This window comes from Sorex fumeus, unplaced genomic scaffold (genome assembly GCF_029834395.1).
Source record: "Sorex fumeus unplaced genomic scaffold, SorFum_2.1 ptg000007l, whole genome shotgun sequence".
NCBI lineage: Eukaryota > Metazoa > Chordata > Mammalia > Eulipotyphla > Soricidae > Sorex > Sorex fumeus.
This window is the reverse complement of record NW_026606064.1, coordinates 61436336-61459180: the sequence shown is the minus strand read 5'-3', so window position 1 is coordinate 61459180 and position 22845 is coordinate 61436336. Positions and strand designations below refer to the sequence as shown.

The window sequence follows — 22845 nt, the reverse complement described above, 5'->3', positions numbered from 1 at the left end:
TAAAAAAGATAAGTAAATCTTAATATTATCATAAACATGGTTCTAACCTCAAAAACTCCCTGAGGGTATAACTGAAACCCAAGCACAAAAATTTGTAAATCTACAACTGTACCTCATGGTGTTTCACTAATAAAAATTAAAAAGAAGAAAAAAGTCATGGGAAGAAAAAAAAACACCTCCCTAAGGAACATTCTTCACCCTATAGATTGGCCTACATCTTGACCTAAGATGTACTCTCAGCTTTTTCTCTTTGGAAAAGCCCATATACGCCTTGAACATGTATCTCTCTCTTGAACATGTGTTATGTACCTCTCTCCCCATATCCACCCCCACCCCATTCCTCTAAATAAATTTAAATAAAATTTTTTACTTCACTTTTAAAAACTCGATGAAATGATCCTCATAACCCCCACAGGTTCGATGATAATATTTTGAGAATAGATACTGTGGGGTAAATGTCCAGACATGAAACCGATAAATCTAGAATAGAAACCCACTTCTAGGTTGTGGGTGAATAACAGACAATTTTCCAAAGCTAATATAAAAACAAAGTTCTACCACCAATGTACTTTCCTATTACTACTTCCTATTACTATTCCTACTACATCCTCATCAACATTTGTTTGTAACAGTCATCTCCATTTTTATCTATCTGCTGAATATAAACAGGATCTCAGAACAGTTTTAACATTCATCTTCATGACTATTCTTTAGATTGAGAGTATGAGCACTATGCTCTATCAGTTTTTCAAATGTGATAAATACAAAAGTTTTCCTATACTACACATCCTTTCTTCCTTTTAATTTTAGTGCCACACGCTAGAGTTCTTAGGGGCTATTTCCAGCTCAGTGAGCGAGGGCTGCTCTCAAAGGTGCTGAGGGATCATGCAATGGTGGGAATCAAACCCAGGGCTCCAGGATGCATTCCAGTCCACTGAGCTATCCCCTCAGCCTTTTTTTTTTTTCATTTTTATTCCTCCTACTCATCCACCTTCATTCTAATCCTATGACTGTTGTATGGGAGTACAAGGGAGTTCCAAATCAAATTCCAAGTAAAAAAAAAATATGTACAATGATTTGTTTTTAAGATGTTTTGAACAATCACTGCTATAATTTTTCTAGAGAAACCTAAACAAATATAAACCACAATTGGTTTAAAAACCAAACATAACAATACTTAGAAATTATAAAGTTATTTTATATCTGTTTCTGGTATAACTTCAGAGGCTTTGCCCAGAAGAAATTAGTGTAAATTAGATTTAATACTTTAACCTTTGTATTATCACCTATGACCTAAGAACTATAAAAGGTAGCATCTAACAGGAGTTCATTATGAATTATGCAAAGTAAGTCAAATCACTCCAACGGTTATGCAATCTCACCTATCACAGTGCTCACTGGGAGGAGTGGTGGAAGAGGTGGTGCTGGTGGAGCTCCAGAAGGAGGAGGGACAGAAATGTTTTCTAATAAAATAGTTTATAATTCAGGTCAGAGTGCAAGAAAGAGAACTAAACATTCTGAAACAGTAAGAAAGTACAATGTATTGGAAAGAAGAAGAAGAAGAAGGAAAATAAAAAGAACGTGAGAGACACCCATATGTATAGCATGTTCAAATGAGTAAGAATTTTACTAGGCAAAAAAGACCACTGAGTTCATACCTGTATTAACGATAAAATATGCCTGTTTTTATAAGTAGTCTTTTCTATTTCAACATCCCTGAGAAGTTAAAGAATTTTTCCTTAAAAGTTTTAATGTCATACTTAAATTTATCATTTTAGTACTTATAAAAAATCTTCACTTCCATTACTAAAAAAATCAAGGGGCTAATTTAGTACTCAGTAATGATTTCTCATAATTTCACACTAAAAAGTAAAAGAACTTTTCCTATTTTAATTTCATTCTATAGCATTTTACTGAAATATGTATTGACTATCATACATATTTAGTAAAGTCCCAAAACAAGCTAATACCAGAGTTGAAATACTAGACTACAAAGCAACATAACTTAATACATAATTCACATTATAGACAAAAATCCTTTGGTTGGAGGATCAACAATCATATGTTCTGTAAAAAATTCATATCACTTTTTTTTCCGGGCCACACTTGGCAATGCTCTGGGGTTACTCCTGAGTCTGCACTCAGGAATCACTCCTGGCAATGCCCGGGGGACCATATGGGATGCAGGGTTCAAACCAGGGTCGGCTGTATACAAGACAAGCACCCTACCAACTATAATATTGGCTCTGGTCCCTCATATCACTCTTGACTAGGGTCCAAATGGCCCAAATAAAGCTCTTTAATATGCTATATATACATGACTGTATGCATTAAATCTGCGTATATTAATGTGCACCCAAGAAAAACTTGTAAAACCATGAAGAACATAGAACCAATCTAAAACTGTTATAAAATTAGTCATTAACCTTTTATTCTAGCAGCAAACACATAAATATAATAGTGTTATCTAATCTAACTAAAGTATATCAGGCTTCCATAGTACAGCTCAGAAGTGCAGGTGATAGAATTATTAAAATAGAGTAAATCACATACCTGGTCCAATGGTGGGTGGTGAAGGTGTAGGCACGGCAATGGGAATGCCAATACTGCTGCTTCCACTATTTTCTCGACTTCCACTTCCTCCACTACTTCCACTACAAAGAAAAAAGGAAAAAAGCAATTCAAGGAATTTATCAAAACAAAACAAAAAACACCAACCTATAATAACTTAGAGGCATTAAATACTTCTTATGATATCTATATGTGTTTATATAGAAAAATAACTGCTCAATTCAATTTTGTTTTATTTCGGGGGCCACACTCAGCAGTGCTCAGAGCTTACTCCTGGTACTACGCCCAGAGCCACTCCTGACAGGCTCAGAAGATCACATGGGATGCTGGAGATCAAACCTAGTTTGGCCGTGTACAAGGTTCTATTGACAAATTTTAATCCTAAAACTTGAAGCAGTTGTTTTTCATTGTATTTCTCACTCTATTTCGAATTAATGAAACAATGAAACATAGTACTCAAAACAATCAGAAGGGATCTTCCTTTCGAGAAACTAATGAATGATAATTTTTTTGGTACAGTAGGTCAACAAGGGTTTATTTAAAACCTACTATGGAAATGAATATGAACCATACAGTCAAGTTTTTGAACTTTACAATGGAAACATATCAAAAAACAAAGTGAAAGAAAGGAATGTGGGCTTAGTTGTGGAGGGCCTCAGAAATAGAAGGTTGCAAGTTCAATGCCCAAACCCTGAATCCCACATGCCAGGATTCCCCAATGCCACAAAGTATGCGACCTCCAGTGAGCACCACAATCCAAAAGTGTGCACCGATTATGCAATTGCTGCTGACTGGCTGTCAATAGGTAAAATCTTACTCATAGGTCAATTTTTTGTTCTGTTTGGTTTTGAGGTCACAGTCAATGGTGCTCAGAGCTTACTTCTGGCTCTATGATCAGGGATCACTTCTGTTGATACTTGGGGAGATTCGGGGGATTGCCAAGGATCAAATTCAGGTCAGCCACAGGAAAGTCAAGTGCCCTACTACAGTACTATTTCTTCAGCCCCCAATAACTCAATTTCTAGGACCTATGAGCTAAGAATATTTTTTAACTCTCTGTGGTTTATAGTTTTTATATATAGTCTAAATACATAAAATTTTATTGGAACATAAACAGGTTATTTTCACGATGCTTGTGGTTCCTTTCATACTACAATGACAGAGTTAAAGAGCAGACTCCATTAATGGCCCAGGAACCCTAAAATAGTCATAACTTGGTTCTTACCAAGTATGTAACATGTTATGTCCTACTTACTTGAATTTCCAAAACTAATATAAGTTGGATCTCTAAAACACCAAATAAGAACTGAAAGTAAAATCAAGCATGGGATTCCTTGCCTACATTAATGAAGAGTAAAATTAAATCATGAAACATATTAAGTTGCACAATACATTTTTCTTGCTTTACAAAAGTGCCCCCAAACTGGGGAGACGGTAGGGAACAATAATTGAGAAAGAGATTAAGAATGTCTTGAGGTTGCAAGCAATGGTTCCTTTTTTCTAAATAATGGTTACATGAATGTGTTCAATTTGTATTGATCAAAAAGTTGTGTATTTAGTAAATACTTTCCTAAATTGTATATTATGCTCCATAACCAAGAATTTTTTTTGTGGGCTGGAGTGACAGTACAGTGGGTGGGACATTTGCTGTGCATGCAGCCAACCTGGGTTCAATCCCCAGCATCCCATATGGTCTCCAGGCACCACCAGGAGTAATTTCTAAGTGCAGAGCCAGGGGGTTGCTCTGAGCACTGCTGGGTGTGACCCAAAAAAGTTAAAAGAAAAAAAAAAACCAACAAAACAAAAAAACCCAAAAAACAAAACCAAGAATCTTGTTCGTTTGTTTTGTTTTCTGGGTTACACCCTGCGTGCTCAGGGGATATTGCTGGCTCTGTGCCCAGGTGTGGTCCCTGGAACATATGGGGTGCCTACTCTAGATGTTTCTTGTTCCCAACCTTCTAAAATGTTGAAATTACACTGTAATTTCTGATATTTAATTTTTTAGTTCAAAAAAATCTTAAATAATACCTTATTCATTTTAAGGACACTTTTTAATTTTATTTGGGGCTAGGGGGTAGGGAGCAGAGGCAGAGAGTACAGACAAAGTGAGGTCAGAGGCCATTCCAGGCTTGGTGCTAGGGGAGACCATGCAGTTCCTAGGGATGGAATCTGGGTCTTCTACAAGCAAAGCATATGCTCCAGCCCACTGAACAACCTCACTAGTCCCAAAGACTGGTTTTTAAAACATTCTCTAGTCTTGATCCAAATATATATCTGTATCTGTCAAATGAAGTAAACACTAGCATTATGCCAATATACAGATACCAAAAAAAAAATCCTAAGAAAATAAGTTATAATACATGTTTACAAGAACATATAAAACACTCTTATCGTCAATTTTTACATTCTATACCAACATTACAGTAGTGCTTTACCACTTTGGTTTGGGAACTTGTCAGATGGACAAAGTCTCAACCTGAAAGATTACCTGTGTGTCCTTGGTCTCTGATTTAAAGATGCTGTTCTGCCTGGACTGTGCTGACTTCCAAGCCGAGCAGGACTTGTCATGTAGTCATTAGGAACTGTTGGGGGTTTAACAGGTTCCAGAGTTTTATAAGGAGTATTCCGTCTATATGAGAGGATATGAGAAAAAGAAATAATGAACAAAAATAAATAAAGCAATATGCAACCCTAATATATGACTGTTCCTTTGTAATCAAACACAACATAAGCTTTTGGGGGAAAAAAAAGTCCTAATTGGGTATTTAAACTTTGTCACTTAAACACAAAAAATAAATAAACTTTCTTAGGAAAATCACTGGAAAGAGATTATTTGGGGGTTTTGTGTGGTTTGTAGGACCACACCCAGCAGTGCTCAGGGCTTGCACCTATCAGTGCTCAAGAGGCCACATGCAGTGCCAAAGGTCAAACCTAGGTCAGCCATATACAAGGTAAGCACCCTACCCACTGTACTATTGCTTCAGCCCTGGAAAGGAATTTTTTCCTTCTTTGGGTCATACCTGGTGATGCACAGGGGTTACTCCTGGCTCATGCACTCAGAAATTTATTCCTGGTGGTGCTCGGGGGGCCATATGGGATGCTGGGAATCAAACCCGGGTCGACCACATGCAAGGCAACGCCCTAACTGCTGTGCTATCGCTCCAGCCCCTTGGAAAGGATATATTTTTTTATAAATTCAAATCTTATTTCTAAAAATAATGGCTATAATTTTAAATGTTCAATAATATCAAAATAAAGTAAATATATAGTATTCACAAGCTTAATCATCTACAAGTATCACCCATACTTAATATCTGTAAGGTTATTATGAAAGCTAAATATCTTCTGGAATTTATCACTACCTACCTTTATATGGAAATAGGTAATCACTGTCACTATCACTGTCCTCCCATTGTTCATTGATTTGCTCAAGAAGGCCCAGTAACATCTCCATTGTGACAATTGTTACTGTGTTTGGCATACATATCGAATACATCACAGGTAGCTTACCAGGCTTTGCCATGCAGGCAAGATATTCTCGGCAGCTTGCCGAGCTCTCCGAGAGGGGTGGAGGAATCGAACTCAGGTCGGCCATGTTGGCCACTTACAAGGGAAACACCCTACCCGCTGTGCTATCACTCCAGCCCAGAAATAGGCAATATTTATATATTAGTATATATTAAGTACATTCTACTTTGAGGGAAGATTATCTGGTGACAGGTCTTGATCTCAGGTTCCCAGTTGTAAAGCATGCAACCAAAACCTTTGTATTATCTCCCCAATTCCTAAACAAGTAAATTATAATCAAGATGAAAAGTCTTTTTTCTTTTAATAGATGTTTTTGCTTTTCTATAATGTCTAATTTATATAGTTTTTGTTTTTATCAGGGACAAGAAATTTACAGAATGAATACAGAAATTAAGATGCTAAAACTGACTGTTGGTTGTTATTACTATAAAACTATGATTTCCACTCTCTAGCAGAAATAAGAAACCTAGTCAAATGTACCCTAGATAAGATGACCAACCTTCAGAATTGTTATATTAACTTTTTATTGCACTAAACCTTTTAATGTTTTAACTGCACTAAAACTGGGAAGGAAGAACCCACCAACTGTTATCTTTCCTACTTCACCAACTGGACTGAACTTCATAAGCTAGTCTAATAGGAGAAGCCCTTATAATACCAGCAAAAGCACAATAAAGTTAATCATGGTAAAAAATCCTTAAGTTAAAGATACAAAGTAATAAGAGAAACCAAAGAGCTGCATGCTACTAAGCCAAGCTACAGAAAACAGACCACTGATTGTTTCCACTCTGGAGAAGCCTGTGTTGTCTCTTAAACACTTATCTCTCTCTCCCTTCACACTCCTCTAAATAAATTTTTTTCAATAAAACCATTTTACTTCAGTAGAATCAAACAAACAAACAAAAAAACCCTTAAGGTTCTGTAATAAATGTTGCTATGATACATCTGAAGATGCGTACTTTAATTTAGATCACACTTTGTACACATATATAAATTTATATGTACTTATCACTAAGTTCCATCCTAGCTCCCCAGATTTATAAATACGTATATAAAATATATTTTTATTGAATCATTGTAAATTAGTTATTCATGACTGTTTTAGGTGTACAAAGTTCCAACCATTGTTCACTTCCCTCCATCTCTATTACTAGCTTCCTTCCACTCATGTTTATATATTTTTAAAAGACAAATAATGCTCATTTATATACATAAAAAGACTTCAAATAAAAACTGCACTGGAGATTATAAAACTGGCTGATTCATTCAGGTTCTATTCATGAAAAGAAGAAACAAAATTAATTTTAAAAAAGCAGAAAGGGTCCCATATTAAGGAGTTACACATTTACTAAAAGTGAAGACACATCTTTTCCTTTAGCAGACAAATTCTCCTGTAAAATGTAGTTGGATTCTTACCCCAACGTTCCCCTGCCTGACATGGGAGGACTTGGTGGTTTCTGAGTAGGAGGATTTGTTCTCGACAATGTGCCAGTTCTTGCAGGCTGGTTATTTCCATGCTAAAATGTGGAAAGAAAAGCTTTTATTTTTGTATCAAATTGTTCTCTTGGTGTTGTGACACGATGTTTTTTTTTTTAATATCAGAATGTGAAGGATTCCCAGACAGTTCTAATAACAGACTTTAGCACATTTTTTAAAAAAAAATCAAGAACCACTTACTTACAACTGGTTTTTATTATTTTATGCCATTTATACCAATTTATAATAAAACACAGGTGAGACAATATTGTATTTTATTGCTAAATGCTTACTGATCAAACTTATCTGCCTTCAAATACTGAGTTTTCCAAAATTTTGAAATACATGTATAAATATACATAAAAATCAGTGTCAATTTGCTAAATAATCTATCTGGAAAATGACTTTTTGTTTGTTGTTTGTTTTGGGGTCATACCCAGCAATGCTCAGGGTCACTCCTGGCTGTGCTGAGGTATCACTCCTGGCAGTGCCCGGAGGGCCATATGGGAGGTCAGGGATGGAACCCAGGTTGGGTGCATAGAAAGCAAATGCCTGACCTGCAGTATTATCACTCCGGCCCTGAAAAATAATCTTAAACTCTTAACAATTCAGTAACAAAGTCATGTATGATGTCTGGGAAACCTCCTAATTGTAAGTCAATAAAAGCAAGGCAACTATCAAAAAATGAGCAAAGCAATAAATGTTAGCAAAATTAATATTCCTATACAAATGCAGATGTCAATATATCTTTGATATATTAATACATTCAAGCTAGATGTTGCTGATTTGAACTGAGTTTGAGTACATTTAATCTACATAAATCCTATGGGAGGGAAGCAGACAGACAAAGAAAGAGTTTTGAAATTTTAGTGGCTCTGCAGCCTCTATCAATATAGAGGTAATACTGTGGATCAAATGAGAAGTAGTATCTCTTACCTTGGCTTTTAGCCACTTTATGTTGGCAAAAAAAGAGGGGGAAAAAGTAGAAATTAATTCTAGGTAAGTTGTATTTTGACAGGACAGTTTTATACTCACACACAATTCATATTAATAATCTTTTACCCAGCCATATTTCAAAATTTTGTAAAAAGATATTCATAAGCAGTAGAGAAACATTCACTTATGTCATTTATTTTTCAAGAGAACATATTCACAAAGAAACCACCACTTAATTATGCTCATCTCACATATAGATCAGTATTTTATCTTACAGGACTAATATTTTATTAGTCCTGAACCAGAGACAGTATTTTTAACAAACCTTGGTTTTAAATATAAGTACTGTAACAAATTAAAAGGCTAATTTAAATATATCAATATACAAGACCTAAGAATATCATATAATAAATGCCCAATAATGATTATTCATTATCTGAGCAGTAGTAGTATTTTGTGGGGGAAGCCACACCCCATGATGCTCAGGAGTTACTTACTCCTGGTTCTGATCTCAGGAATTACTCCTGGCAGTGCTCAGGAGGCCATATGGGATACTTGGGATCAAACCTGGGTCCGCCACATGCAAGGTAAGCACCCTACCTGCTGAATTATCTCTCTGGTCCCAAACAAATAGTAGTAGTTTATCAAGAGACAAACGTTTAAATTCAAACACACAAGCTACTTCAATAAAAGACCTGCTACCTCAGTGTTTATAAACAAAATCATGATGCATAGCAATAACTTAGTCAGATTCTAACTCAGGATAAACAAAAAGGATTTGAAAACTCTCTCATTTTTATCAGCCACAAACAGTAAAAACCATTACAGGTTGCTCTTGTTCAAAGTTTTCTTCTCATTTTAGCCAAAAATCAATTGAAGAAAAACTGCTGATCTGAGAGCCCACTTCTTTCACCAATGATCAGTCTATACACATAAAATAAAGTCCTAAAACAAGGCTGGTGAGATAGAACAAGGAAGGATTAAAGTACTTGTCTTGCACACAGCTGACCCCAGCTCAAATCCTGGCACAGCATATGGTCTCCCAAGTACTGCCAAGAGTGATCCCTGAGCATAAGCCAGGAGTAAGTCCTTGGCATCATTAGATGTACCCACCTCCTTCTCCCAGAAACAGTCCTAAAGGAGCCAAAGCGACAGGACAGCAGATAGGGCATTTGCCTTGCACACGGCCAACCCAGGTTCAACCCCCAATATCCCCTATGGTCTCCCAAGGACTGCCAGGAGTAACTCCTGAGTGGAGAGTCAGGAGTAACCCCTGAGCATCGCTGGGTGTGACCCAAAAAGAAAACAAAAAGTCCTAAAGTATTACTACTTTTACTATTCCACATAAGAAAAAACATATATCTTTAGTTTGTAGACTATGTTTTCTTGAGTCTCAAGTTCTTTCCCTAACATATATCATTCTATAACTATAGATTTTTCAAATAAACATTAAGACGAATCACGACCATCCTGTTATTCGTCGATTGCCTCGAACAGGCCCCAGTAACGTCTCCTTCATCCTAGCCCTGAGATTTTTAAGAAGGTGCTATATTCAAGGCTCTTTAGGAGAATGAGACCCATCATTGGTACTGGTATTTGGCATATTGGGTACCCCACGGGGAGTTTGCCAGACTCTGCCGTGTGGGCAGGTTACATTCGGTAGCCTGCCAGTTTGTCCAAAGTAGGAATGAGATAATAAGATGTCATAATAAGATGTCGTGCGGCCGCATTCGGTTCCGGGAGCTGGTTTTTATAGTCTCTGAGTCTTGGCCTTTGATGGGATTACACGGCGCCGGGGGGGGGGGGGGGGGGGCCAGTTGGTGGGTGTGACCCCCGCCTACTGGAATTCGGAGGATCTGGGTGGAGAATGCTCAGCCCTGATCCGAGTAGGCTTGGAGATCTCAGCCCTGGGACCCGCTTGCCTTTATTTAAAAAAAAAAAAAAAAAACCTTTGGGGCTGGAGCAATAGTCCAGTGGGGAGGACATTTGCCTTGCATGCAGCTGATCTGGGTTCTATCTCCATCATCCCAAATGGTCCCTCAAGTACCACTAGGAGTGATTCCTGAGTACAGAGCCAGGAGTAACCTCTGAGCATCACCAGGTGTGACCCAAAAGCCTAAATAAATAAATTTTAAAAAAAAAAAAACACCTTTCACGGGGCTGGAGTGATAGTACAGAGGGTAGGGCATTTTCCTTGCACGAGGCTGACCTGGGTTCAATCCCTGGCATTCCATAGGTACCGGGAGCACCACCAGGAGTAATTCCTGAGTGCAGATCCAGGAGTAATCCCTGAGCATCACGAGCTTAGGCCACAAAAGCCAAAATAAAAAATAAATAAGTTATAGTATATATTTAAAAAAAAACTTTAACATTTAACTATAATTGTTCCGAATAAAAGAATAAAAGAAATTATTTAGGATAGGAACGAAAAATTTAGTTGAACTGTGCTACTTTGTAATAAGGTAAACCTTTCATCTTTGGAAGTCCTCTTTTAATAAAATATATATGTGTGTATGTGTGTGTGTATATACATATATACACACACACACACACACATACACCAAAGTTTTGGCGTTGGGGAAGAGTTAAAAGGACTCTACATTTTACCATTCAAAATATAACTAGCAGCAACCTACATAATTTTCCCACTGAAATGTCACCAAACACACCCAATCTAAACTAAACTTACAACAGAATTCTCTTCAAATCCTATTTCGTGGTCCTGAGTTAATAACCACAGGGTTTGTAGACCATAGTTATTGAAAGTAAGACCTGGAGCCAGTACAGCGGGTTGGGCACTTGCCTTTTATGCAGCCAACCCAGGCTTGATCCTGCTATGGTCCTCTGAGTCCAGCCAGGAGTAATTCCTGAGTGCAGAACCAGGAGTAACACTTGAACATTGCTGGGTGTGGCCCCAAAAATAGCAAACAAAAAGAAAGGGCAATTCCTTCTCTGAAATGATTCATTAAGTCACTCCTCTGCTTTATAGAGTTGAAAACTCATTCCTGGGGCTTGAAGATGGTGCACTGCATTGGGCGCATGTCCCTACAGCCCACAGATCTCTCAAAAATTGGTTGGTGGAGGCCCCTGAGCACTGCCTGATTACCACAATCTCTGGCACCGCAGAGCCCTAGCACTGAATCCCAGGCCTGGAAGTAATCCCAATGACCCAAAACAAAGTGTCACCCCTAGTTACATATTATAAAGTTTTAGGGTCACTAATAAAATGCAATGATTCCTATCTTCTATGGTCTTGAAGTGAAAAAAAAAACACAAACATATATGGAAAACTCTTTATAAATTATAAACCAAACTATAAAGCTGTTAGATTTTTGTTTTTGTTGATCCAAGTTTGGCCACACACAGTAATTCAGGGATCACTTCTAGTGGTGCCCAGGATATGATGTGTCAGAGATTCACTCAGCCTAGGTTGGCTGCATGCAAGGCAAGTAACATTGACCCCCGTATTATCCTCTGACCTCTCAAAAATAAATTTAAATGCCTCTACAAAGCATTTAAGTCTGGGTCTTGAATATAGGCTCCTCTTTTTTTCATTCTCCTTTATTTTCTGATCCATAGTCTTACATTATTTCAAAGTAAAATCAGACTTGAGACTATCTGTATTTTTAATTTCTACAAACTACCTAATAAACTTACACGTACAATCTGCTTCTTAGCATAAAATATAGTAACATTGTAATTTAAAAATAATTAAATAAAATAGAAATGTAAAAATCATTTAAATAAAATAGAAATGCTGAAACACTAAAATTTATAGCACAAAAGAAAATATGGAATATTAATTTTGGATTATACAAAAATTAAGGGAAAATCTGGTAGTTACACAAAAGAATATTAATATATTTAGATATAATTTTTTAAAATTCTGTATATCCTGTTTGGGGAGAAGCACTCCTGGTGGTGCTTAGAACCCTTAAGCTCCATGAATCAAAACTGAGTTTTCACATTCAAAAGAATGTGCTCCAGAATCCTTTTTATCATCCCCCTGTGTTTTTCCCCCTCTCCTCCAGTGTATGGGATCAAACTCAGAGCTTCACACATAAAAGTATTCTACCACTGAGCTCCATCCACAGCCTCTGTTTGTATATTTAAAACACCAAAATACGATAGTCAAAAGTCAAACAGTAGCATGAGGAAACAGTTGCCAAAAGATAGTCAATTTTCCTAATCAATAAGAAAAATAAAAAGGAATGCTGACAAATCAAACAAATTCAAAGGAAGAAAGAGTTTTTACAGTTAATGGCACTCAGGGACTATCCCTAACTTAGTTCTTTGAGCTGTTTGAGCTGTTCAAGAAACATGCAGTGTTAGGGAATGAACCCGGGGCACTATATGCAAAACATGTTCTCCAGTATGCTGAGTTCTCTCTCCAGTCTATAATAATAATTTTAAAAATAAATTTAAAATTAGAAACACAGTTCTTCATATAATTAATTTAAAAATAAAACTGAACTATTGCTCATAATTTTGTGGGTTTTTTTTGGGGGGGTCACACCTGGCGATGAAGAGGGGTTACTCCTGGCTCTGCACTCAGTAATTACCCCTGGAGGTGCTTGGGGGACCATATGGGATGCTGGGAATCAAACCCAGGTTGGCCGCGTAAAAGGCAAACACTCTACCCGCTGTGCTATTGTTCCAGCCCTTACTCATAATTTTGGCCCTCACATTTATTACCTAATAAGCAATTTCTAATTTTCTAGATTATCACAAGTATCTATAATCCTCTAATAATATTTTCAGTAATAATATCCTTCACGTAAATTACAAAACTAGAAAATAAAGCACCAATAAAACTATTATGGGGGAAACATTGTATTTATTTGTATATCACAGAAACTCTATGGGCAAATACACCACAAACTAGCTTCTAAAATAAAATGCTTTCACAGCTTACCCACTCTCCAACAACAAAGTATATTTAAAAAATAGCCCACATAATAATGTGAATGTATTTACTGTCACAGAACTGATTAAATGGTATCATGTCTATATATGTATGTGTATATACATATATATATAAACACTACAATTTAATTTTTTTAATCCTTGTACACTATATTATAAAAAGTAGATACAAAAATGTACAATGATAATTTTTGGTATATGTAATTCTCCCTTATGCAAGTATGGAGAAATAGTTAAATTTTCTCACCTAACACTTCCTTATAAAAGTCAGTTTCATTTTAAATTTTGTTCAGCATCCTGCACTAACATGTTAAGTGAAATTATTAATGAAAGAAGAAGAAAGTAGAGGATACTTAGTTCTTAGTTGGTGACAGAATTTTTTTTTATTAGTGTGTAGTTTTGCTAAGAAGTAAACCCCAGAATAAAAAAAGGGAAATAGTGATAGTATTTGTACATGAGTGTTTACATTTGTGTGTGCGAACATGTGTTTGTATACACACATTTATAGAAACACACTTAAGTAAAAAAACAAAACAAAACAAAAAAAAGCCAGTTTCCTCTACAGTTGCAATGTTCCAATTTTGCATATAACTTTCAAAATATGACAGGGAAAAAGAGTCTGATAGCAGACTGAAGGTCAATGCTGTTAGCTATATAACCTAAGAGATTCAATAACTATCTAATTAATTAGGAGCTGTCTCAAGATTCAGGCTGACTTCTAAAAATTACAAATATCCTGAGAATCAGAGAGATAATCAAATAATAGTTGTCTAGGAAAGGGAAGTTCTACCAAGTTCAGAGGAATAGTTTGGCCCCTACAGAGATGTCTAAAGAATTCACATCTGGGGTCGGAGAGATAGTACAGTGGGTAAGGTAGCTTGCTTTGCAGGCGGCCAACCCAGGTCGATCCCCGGTATCCCATATGGTGCTCCAAGTACTATCAGGAATTGATTTCTGAATGCAGTGCGGGGAATAACCCCTGAGCACCAGCAACTGTACCCCCCACCAAAAAAAAAAAAAAATCCAGATCTTTTTAGAATACTTAAAAAGCTGAAGAGCTACGTATTTTCTAGAGCAGTTAATTCTGCCACACTAAGAAATGGACACAATAATCTCTGATTCAACAAATTGGAAACCTGGCTGAATAACAGGAGAAAGGGAGAGTTGCACAGAACACAATCACACACAATTTTTCATAAGGTCCTGGAATTGCATTCACAGAAATGAATGATACATATACATATTTAGAAATAAAAGGATAAATTATTTTATAAATTGTTATTATTTTATAAATAATTTACTAAGCAAGACTAATAGCCGAGATAAGTACCAGGTTTACTCCATGGCTTGGAGGCCAGCCGCACATGCTGGGGAAAAAGTCAGCTCAGATAGAAAAGGGAAAACCAAATAAAGGGTGTTGGGAGGATCCTCCCAGGATGGGAGATGCATGCTGAAAGTAGACTATACACCAAACATGATTGCCACTCAATGCCTCTTTTGCAAACCACAGCTCCCAAAAGGAGAGAGAACAAAAGGGCAGAGAGAACAGAGGCAGGGTGTGATGGGGGGGTGGGGGATGGAAGGGATACTGGGATCAGTGGTGGTGAAGAATGGGCACTGGTGGAGGGATGGTTACTCGATCACTGTATAACTGAAACCCAAGCACAAAAATTTCTAAGTTTACAATGGTACATGGTGTTTCACCAATAAAAATTTAAAAAATAAATGAATAAAAAATAAATAAAATCTTTAAAAAAATAATTTACTAAGCAAATTCTGAGAGGTATACCAATTTCTTATCTTTACTCATGAAATAGTAAAAAACATGACACTGACAAAACAAATTTATAACTGTGGAATTAAAAACGATTGACAGCCATTTCAACTTCTAATGTCTTCTTGAATATAGCCTACTAGACCGGCAAAATTCTGTATGTAACAAGTATTAAATAACACTATATATAATTATAATGCTACACAGATACTTAAAGAATCTATTCTTTAAGTAAGTTATCTTTACATATATAAATAATGGAATACTATGCAGCTCTATGAGAATAAATCACGTGATTTGTAGCAACATGAATGGAACTAGAAAATAAACTGAGTAAAGTCAGTTGGAAGGAAAAAGATAGATACAAAAAGATCTAATTCATATATGAGACTTTAAGATACACAGAAAGGTAACAACAAAGGTATAAAGTTGATGCAACGATTGAGTGTATGTGGGCGAGGGGAATTAGAGGAAGAGGTGTTGGAAGGGGTGTTGGAGTCCCTTGGGAGAGGAAGGCGAGTAAACTGATAATGGGGCAACGCTGGAATTATGTGCATGAGAAACCATTATTAACAGTACTGTAAATCACAGAATAATAATCAATTAAAAATTTTAAATGAAAAATTAAAAACAAAAGAAAAAGATCTTATCACTTTATTTTCTATCCAAAATATTCATTATATATGCAAACTATTTCATAATAAAAAAATACCTACCTTAACACCATGGCCCACATCATCCAGAACTGTATAGTCAATAGGTTTCCGAATATACCTTACAGGGCGTTCCATATTTGCAGGTGCTATTATTTTGTGAGTTCTTGATGTATTCTTGTTTGTTGTCAAAATACCAATCTCTCTTCGAGCCACTTTTTCTTTATGAATGTCCACAGTCTATGTTTTTAATTTGAACAAAAAAAATCATTATTCAGTTAACAAAAAATTATACAAGAATGCTCCTATATATTGAACTATATAGACTGGACAACAGGACATCACATGACTTTACTAACAAATTCTCTTTCCTTTCAAAAATAAATTCATATTAAGGTTCAAAACAGAAAATTTATAAAACATAAAAACACCAAATTTTCTTTCCTAAAAGTTTTGTGTGTGTGGAAAAGGACAGCAAGCCTGTTCTGAATAGTTTCTATTTTATTAAATGAGGATAAAAAAAAAGAGAGAGGGAAATATGACATGTTAATTATATGTACTCTGAGCCATTTATTCCTTAAATGGAGGTGATTCAACTAAAAAAAAAGGTGACTCAAAATTTATCCAGGACTTAGCTGAAATGAGAGCCATTCAAGTTACCCTCACCCATGAGCTAGGATTATGATGAATGGTACTAATCTAATTTTTCTCCTTGCAGGCTAAGACTAAATCTATGCTTAATCTTAAGCATCTTGCAATAAACAGATTAATGTCTTGAGTCAAGGAAAAAGTCAGCACAAAATCTTGAAAAAGAAAGTCAGTTAACTCACTAAGGCAAACACTGAAGGTTCAAGACAACTGTTTAGCTCGCAGAGTAAGGTAGAATCTCAGAAAGCACAATTTAAGAATACATTGCCGGGGCTGGAGCAATAGCACAGCGGGTAGGGTGTTTGCCTTGCACGCAGCCAACATGGCCAACACAGGTTCGATTCCCAGCATCCCATATGGTCCCCCGAGCACCGCCAGGAGCAATTCCTGAGTGCATGAGCCAGGAGTAGCCCCTGAGCATCAACGGCAATCCAGGAAAGGTCCTCACCACAAATGCCTATTCCTCAGCTCCATATTCCTCTGTGGAAGTTAGGCCTTGAGACACTGGCACAGAAACTAACTCTTTACTTTTTTAAGGCAACTAAAGTACTTTATTCTCAACTGGAACTATAAGGATAGGATATCTAAAAGTTTGCAGAAGTTTCTTTTTTTTCTCCTTTTATTGAATCACTGTGAATTACGTTACAGGGATATGTATGACTGAGTTTCAGTCATGTTTTGTTCCAATACACCAACACCAATCCTTTTGCCAGTGCCCACTACCCTCCACCAATGCCCCCAATTTCCCTCCCGCCCCCAGTCCACTTCTGAGGCAGGCACTTTCCCCCTCCCCCACTGTCCTAGTGCTCCCTCTCCAAACTTATGTCCCCCAACCCTGACCCAGTGCCAAGTTTCCTACTTGGAAAATCAGTCCTCCTGCTCTTTGTTTCTTTTGCCATTGGGCATTTGACACTCCCTATGAAGTTTCTTTATATCCCACATCAGAGAGATCATTCTGAGTGTGTTCCTCTCCCTCTGACTGATTTCACTGTACATGACACCCTCCAGATCTAGCCACAATACTGCAAATTGCATGACTTTTTATCTTTTCTTATGGTCAAGTAGTATTCCATCATGTGTATATATACTATAGTTTCTTTATCCAGTCATCTGCTCATGGACATTTGGTCTGTTTCCATCTTTGGCTATCTGTTCATGGACATTTGGTCTGTTTCCATCTTTGGCTACTATATATAGTAATGCAATGAACAGAGGAATGCAGAAGCCTTTTCTGAATTGTGCTTTTGGGCCCTTCAGATACTTTCTCAGGAGTTTTTGAGGAATGTTCATATTTTCTTCCAAAAAGGCTGAACTAGTCGACATTCCCACCAGCAGTGATTGAGGGTTGCTTTTTCCCCAAATCCTTGCCATGGTGGTATTTTTTTTCTTTTTTTATGAGTGCCAGTCTCTGTCGTGTGAGTTGGTATCTCAATGTTTTGATGTATACTTTCTTGATTAGTGATATAAGAGCAATTTTCAAATGCTTTCTGGTCATTTCTATTTCTTTTTTGAAGAAGTGAAGTTCCTGTTCATCTTTTCTCACATTTTCTGATAGGGTTGGATGGTTTTGGCTTTTTGGATTTTTGTTTTGTAGTATTCTACCAGTGCTTTATATAATTTGGATATTAACCCTTTAATGAGTGGTACGTAAATAATTTCTCCTTGTCTGTGAACTGTCTTTTTATTTTGGCCATCATTTCCTTTGAGGTACAGAAACTCCTTAGCTCAGTGTAGTCACATTTGTTTATCTTTGCTTCTACTCGCTTGGTTAGCAGCATTTCATCCTTAAAGATGCTTCTAGCTTCAATATCAAGAAGCATTACGCCTATCTTTCCTTCTATGCAACTTATGGATTTAGATCTGGTATCTGGGTCTTTAATAGTAATGAGGATAGGGTGTTTGCCTCGCACATAACCAAGCCCAAGTTTTATCCCCAACAACCCAAATGATTCCCCTGTGCACTACCGGGAGTGATCCCTGCGCAAGGAACTACGATCAAACCCTGAGCATTGCCAAGTGTGATTGTTGGCCCCCAAAAACAAGACAAAAAACAAAAAAAGAGGTGTGAATTCACTTTTTTTTGCATGTGTCTGAACAGTTGCTCAATCACCACTTTTTAAAGAGGCTTTCCTGAGTAAAGGGGAGAAGGCATAGATAAAGAACCAAAAATAATAACCTCTCAGTGTCTGCATTGCAAACCATAATGCCCAAAAGTAGAGAGAGACTATGGGGAATATTATCTGCCATGGAGGCAGGAAGAGGGTGGGAAAGGGAGGGTATGCCAGGGATACTGGTGGTAGGGAATGTGCACCGGTGGAGGGAAGGGTGTTTGATCATTGTGTGAATGTAACCCAAACATGAAAGCTTGTAACTATCTCACGGTGATTCAATAAAATAGAAAAATAAATAAATAAATAAATAAATAAAGAGGCTTTCCTTGTTCCAATTCTTTTTTCCTCCTTTATCAAAGAGTAACTGACCAAAGTAACCTGAGGCTCTGTCTTTGGTTTTTCTATTCTTTTCCACTCAGTGTCTGTCCAAATTCCAGTACCACGCTTTTATAATTAATACTGCTTGTGGAGTTCATGCCCAATTCAATCAGCTAATCAGTGGTTCAATAAATAGCAGTACTCCTACATATATAAAAAAATAATAATAATTAATACTGCTTTATAGTACAGCTCAAAGTTGGGAAAAGTGATGCCTCCCATTTTCTTTTTCTCCAAGAACTGAAAAGCTAACACTTTAGCTCTTGCTATCATCATGAAGAACAAGGTCCTGTATCCCTAATTCAGAAGATTGCATCTTCTACCATAATCTAAAAAACTATGGCGGATTAATTCTATTAGCTATTCTGGCTTGCATAGAAGGCAAAAATCTCAGACAATCATTTCTCACCAGAATGGCATATAGCAAAAAGACGAAAACCAACAGGGTTGACAGGGATGTGGTTAAAAAGGAATGTTGGAGGAATGGTGGTAGGAATGTTGTCTGTTTGGCCCTCTGGAAAACAGCAGGAGGAGTTCTTCAAAATAGTTAAGAATAGATCTCCCATTTGACTTTTTTTGCCATTTACCTCCTAGAAACACAAAAACACCAATTCAAAAAAGTATATGCATACTTATGTTCACAGCAATGCTTACTACAACAACAGTGAGGATATGGAAATAATCCAAATACCTAACAACATGTGAGTGGATAAAGAAGTTGTGGTATGTATAAAAAAAAAAAGAATACTATGCAGTTACAGGGAAGGATAATCAACATGCAGTTTAGACGAACTTAGATGAAACAACTTAGCTGAAACAAAAGCAACCCTGTTAAGCAAAGTACGTCATGGGAAAAAGAACAAACACCAGATGTTCTCACTATCTGTGAGAGTACCAAGAACAGGGCAATGGAAAATATCAACGTGGGCAATTCTTTATTCTGGATTACAGAACTGAGAATGTCAAGAAAGGGGGGGAATAGAGAGGTGAGGAGGAAGCAGACTGGAGGTAAGACTGGAACATTGATCAGAGGCCTTAAACACTTTGGAGGTGTAAAGGTGAGGTAATTATACATCAAATTAAAATTTCAAAATGAATTCTAAACTTTTAAAGTGAAATAGGGGTGGGAGGGAAATCTAAGGCATTGGTGAAGGGGCACTGACATTGGTGGTGGGTTCAGAGAGGAAATGCCTGAACTATTATAAATTATTGACAGCATTATAAAACACAGTGCCTAAATATAAACTTTAAAACCTCAGAATTTTTTGGAGGGGTGTTGGGGACTCCTCAGAAACCATCAGTCAACTGGACTGGCAGTTTGAGGTGAGTGAAGGTCAAGGACACAGTACTGCTTGGGGCCTGTGTCAAGGCTTACATAGGTCAGCCTGGCAGTACTTGGGGACCTTCTAGGGCTGGTGCTGGTGATAATTTGGGAAACATGTGGATCAGGGATCAAATCTGTATCAGCCATAGGCCAGGAATGAGCGCCTAACTCCCATACTCTTTCTCTGCCCCCTCAGACCATTTACTAAAACAAACCTGTTCTGGAAACAAATCTGTATGTAGAGTGAATAATTCACATCTCCGACCACCTAATTCATCCACTAAATACAACAACAGTCAGGATATGGAAATAATACCACTAAAGTTGTAAACATAACAATTTATTTTAAAATAAGGGTAGGGCGTTTGCCTTGCATGCAAGGCAAGTGAGTTATGATTCAGCTCGAGCAAATCGCTCGAGCAAATTGATGAACAGGACGACAGTGCTATAATATATCTGTCTGTAGCACTGTCCTGTCCTCCCATTGTTCATTGATTTGCTCGAGGGGGCACCAGTAACACCTCCATTGTGTGACTTGTTACTGTTTTTGGAATATCAAATACGCCACGAGTAGCTTGCCAGGCTCATTTAAAAATACATATTAATATATATGTATATATATATATGTGTGTGTATTAAACCCCTTTCTTTTCTAACAGCTCTAATACAAGTTTACTCAAATCTAATTTGAGGGCCAGTAAAATAGTCCAGAGGGTAGGGCACTTGCCTTGCATGTTGCCCACCCAGCTTTATTCTCTGACACAATACATGGTCCTCCGAGCCCTGCCAGGATTAATCCCTGAGTTCAGAACCAGGAGTTAAGCCCTGAGCACAAGTAGTGTGTCCCCAAACAAAGAAAAAAAGACAAAAACTAATTTGAACAAAATTCTGGTTCATATAGAATATGGTAATTTATGTAACTTGATGGGAAGGAAAATACTTAAGACTTCAATGAAAGTTTAAAAAGGATAAACCAATTAATACTCACTGTGATTTTCAACTAACTTCCTGACACTCTTCCCTTCTCCTCTGCAAGGTCACCTCATGAAAACCTCATCAGGTTTTCTTAGAGGCTCTTTTCTTTTTAAAACCTCTGACAATACAGCCAGTTGGGCACTTGTCTTGCATGTGCCTGCCTGATCTGGCTCAATCCCCTGGTACCCCATATGGTCTCCTGAGGCTGCCAGGAGTAATCCATGAGTGCAGAGCCAGGAGTAAGCCCTAAACACTGCTTGGTGTGGCCAAAAACCAAACATATGTATGTGTGTGTGTGGGGGCGGGGGGGGAGAGAGGTATGTTTAAAATTATATCTTAATGTTCTGTTCCTATATCTCAATGTTTCTATATCAGTTTTCTTATCAAGTTATGTAAATCAGGTATCTAATATTACTTCATATCCAAATAATTCAAGCCCAATACATCAGGATCCTCCGTGAGCTGTATTGCGGATTCACTACCAGGATCTCACCATTCTACAAAGAAGTGATCGTTGATGTCAAGAGAGGGGTGCGGCAGGGTGATACCATTTCACCGAAACTCTTCAGTGCCACCCTCGAGAACATCATGCGACGACTGGAATGGGAAGGAATGGGAGTGAAGATAGATGGTAGGCAACTACACCACCTCCGCTTTGCTGATGACATTGTTTTAATAACACCAAACATCAGCCAAGCGGCACAAATGCTGGCCGACTTTGACCGTGAGTGTGGAAAGGTAGGACTACAGCTGAATTTAAGGAAGACAATGTTTATGAGAAACAGCCTTGTTCCTGATGCCCCATTCGCTCTCAATGGAACGACCATCTCCGAATGCAACAGCTATGTGTACTTAGGTCAAGAGGTCAACATGACAAATGACCTCGCACCCAAGCTGCGCAGGAGGAAGAGAGCGGCTTGGAACGCCTTCAAGAACGTCGAAGAAATAGCTAAGAGGACGAAGAACCTCCAGCTCCGGGCACATCTCTTTGATTCCACTGTTCTTCCTACATTAACATATGCCTCAGAGACCTGGGCCCTACGCAAACAAGATGAGAATGCTATTCAGGTCTCCCAAAGAAGAATAGAAAGAGCTGTGCTTGGAATATCACGTTTCACTCAAATGAGAGAAAGAATCCGGAGTTCTGACATCCGTCGACGATCAAGAATCAGGGACGCTGTCTCATTTGCCAAGGTGTCGAAAATCAGATGGGCTGGTCACGTAATGAGATTTAAAGACGACCGCTGGACTAGAGCTGTTACTGATTGGATTCCACGGGATGCGTGGCCGCCCACCTACCAGATGGTCAGACTTCTTCGTCAAGATCATGAACGATCGGTTTGAGGCCCTTCATGTTCCCGGAGCGAACAGATGCCATTGGGCTACACTAGCACGCGACAGGGACAAATGGAGACGTTACTGGCGCCCGCTCGAGCAAATCGACGACTAACGGGAAGTTAAGTGATTAACTGATTAAGTGATCCAAATAATTATTAATCTGATCAAATTTATCTTTATCTACAGGAATTAGTTTCTTTCTGTTTC

General features: G+C 37.6%; 1 protein-coding gene across 9 annotated transcripts in view; it reads right to left on the bottom strand.

The window, feature by feature from the left end:
- The window catches only part of ABI1 (abl interactor 1), an 88158-nt gene that overhangs the window by 19151 nt on the left and 46162 nt on the right, over positions 1 to 22845 (bottom strand). For 5 of the 9 annotated variants that reach the window (XM_056106643.1, XM_056106605.1, XM_056106618.1 and 2 more), the window contains exons 3-7: positions 15928 to 16104; positions 8512 to 8526; positions 7516 to 7616; positions 5060 to 5200; positions 2554 to 2654 (exon numbers count right to left, since the gene is read on the bottom strand). In XM_056106643.1, coding sequence (XP_055962618.1) covers positions 2554 to 2654; positions 5060 to 5200; positions 7516 to 7616; positions 8512 to 8526; positions 15928 to 16104 — 535 coding nt within the window. Of the gene's footprint in view, positions 1 to 1382; positions 1464 to 2553; positions 2655 to 5059; positions 5201 to 7515; positions 7617 to 8511; positions 8527 to 15927; positions 16105 to 22845 lie in introns of all 9 variants that reach the window. The other 4 variants (XM_056106636.1, XM_056106604.1, XM_056106609.1 and 1 more) reach the window with 1 other exon arrangement.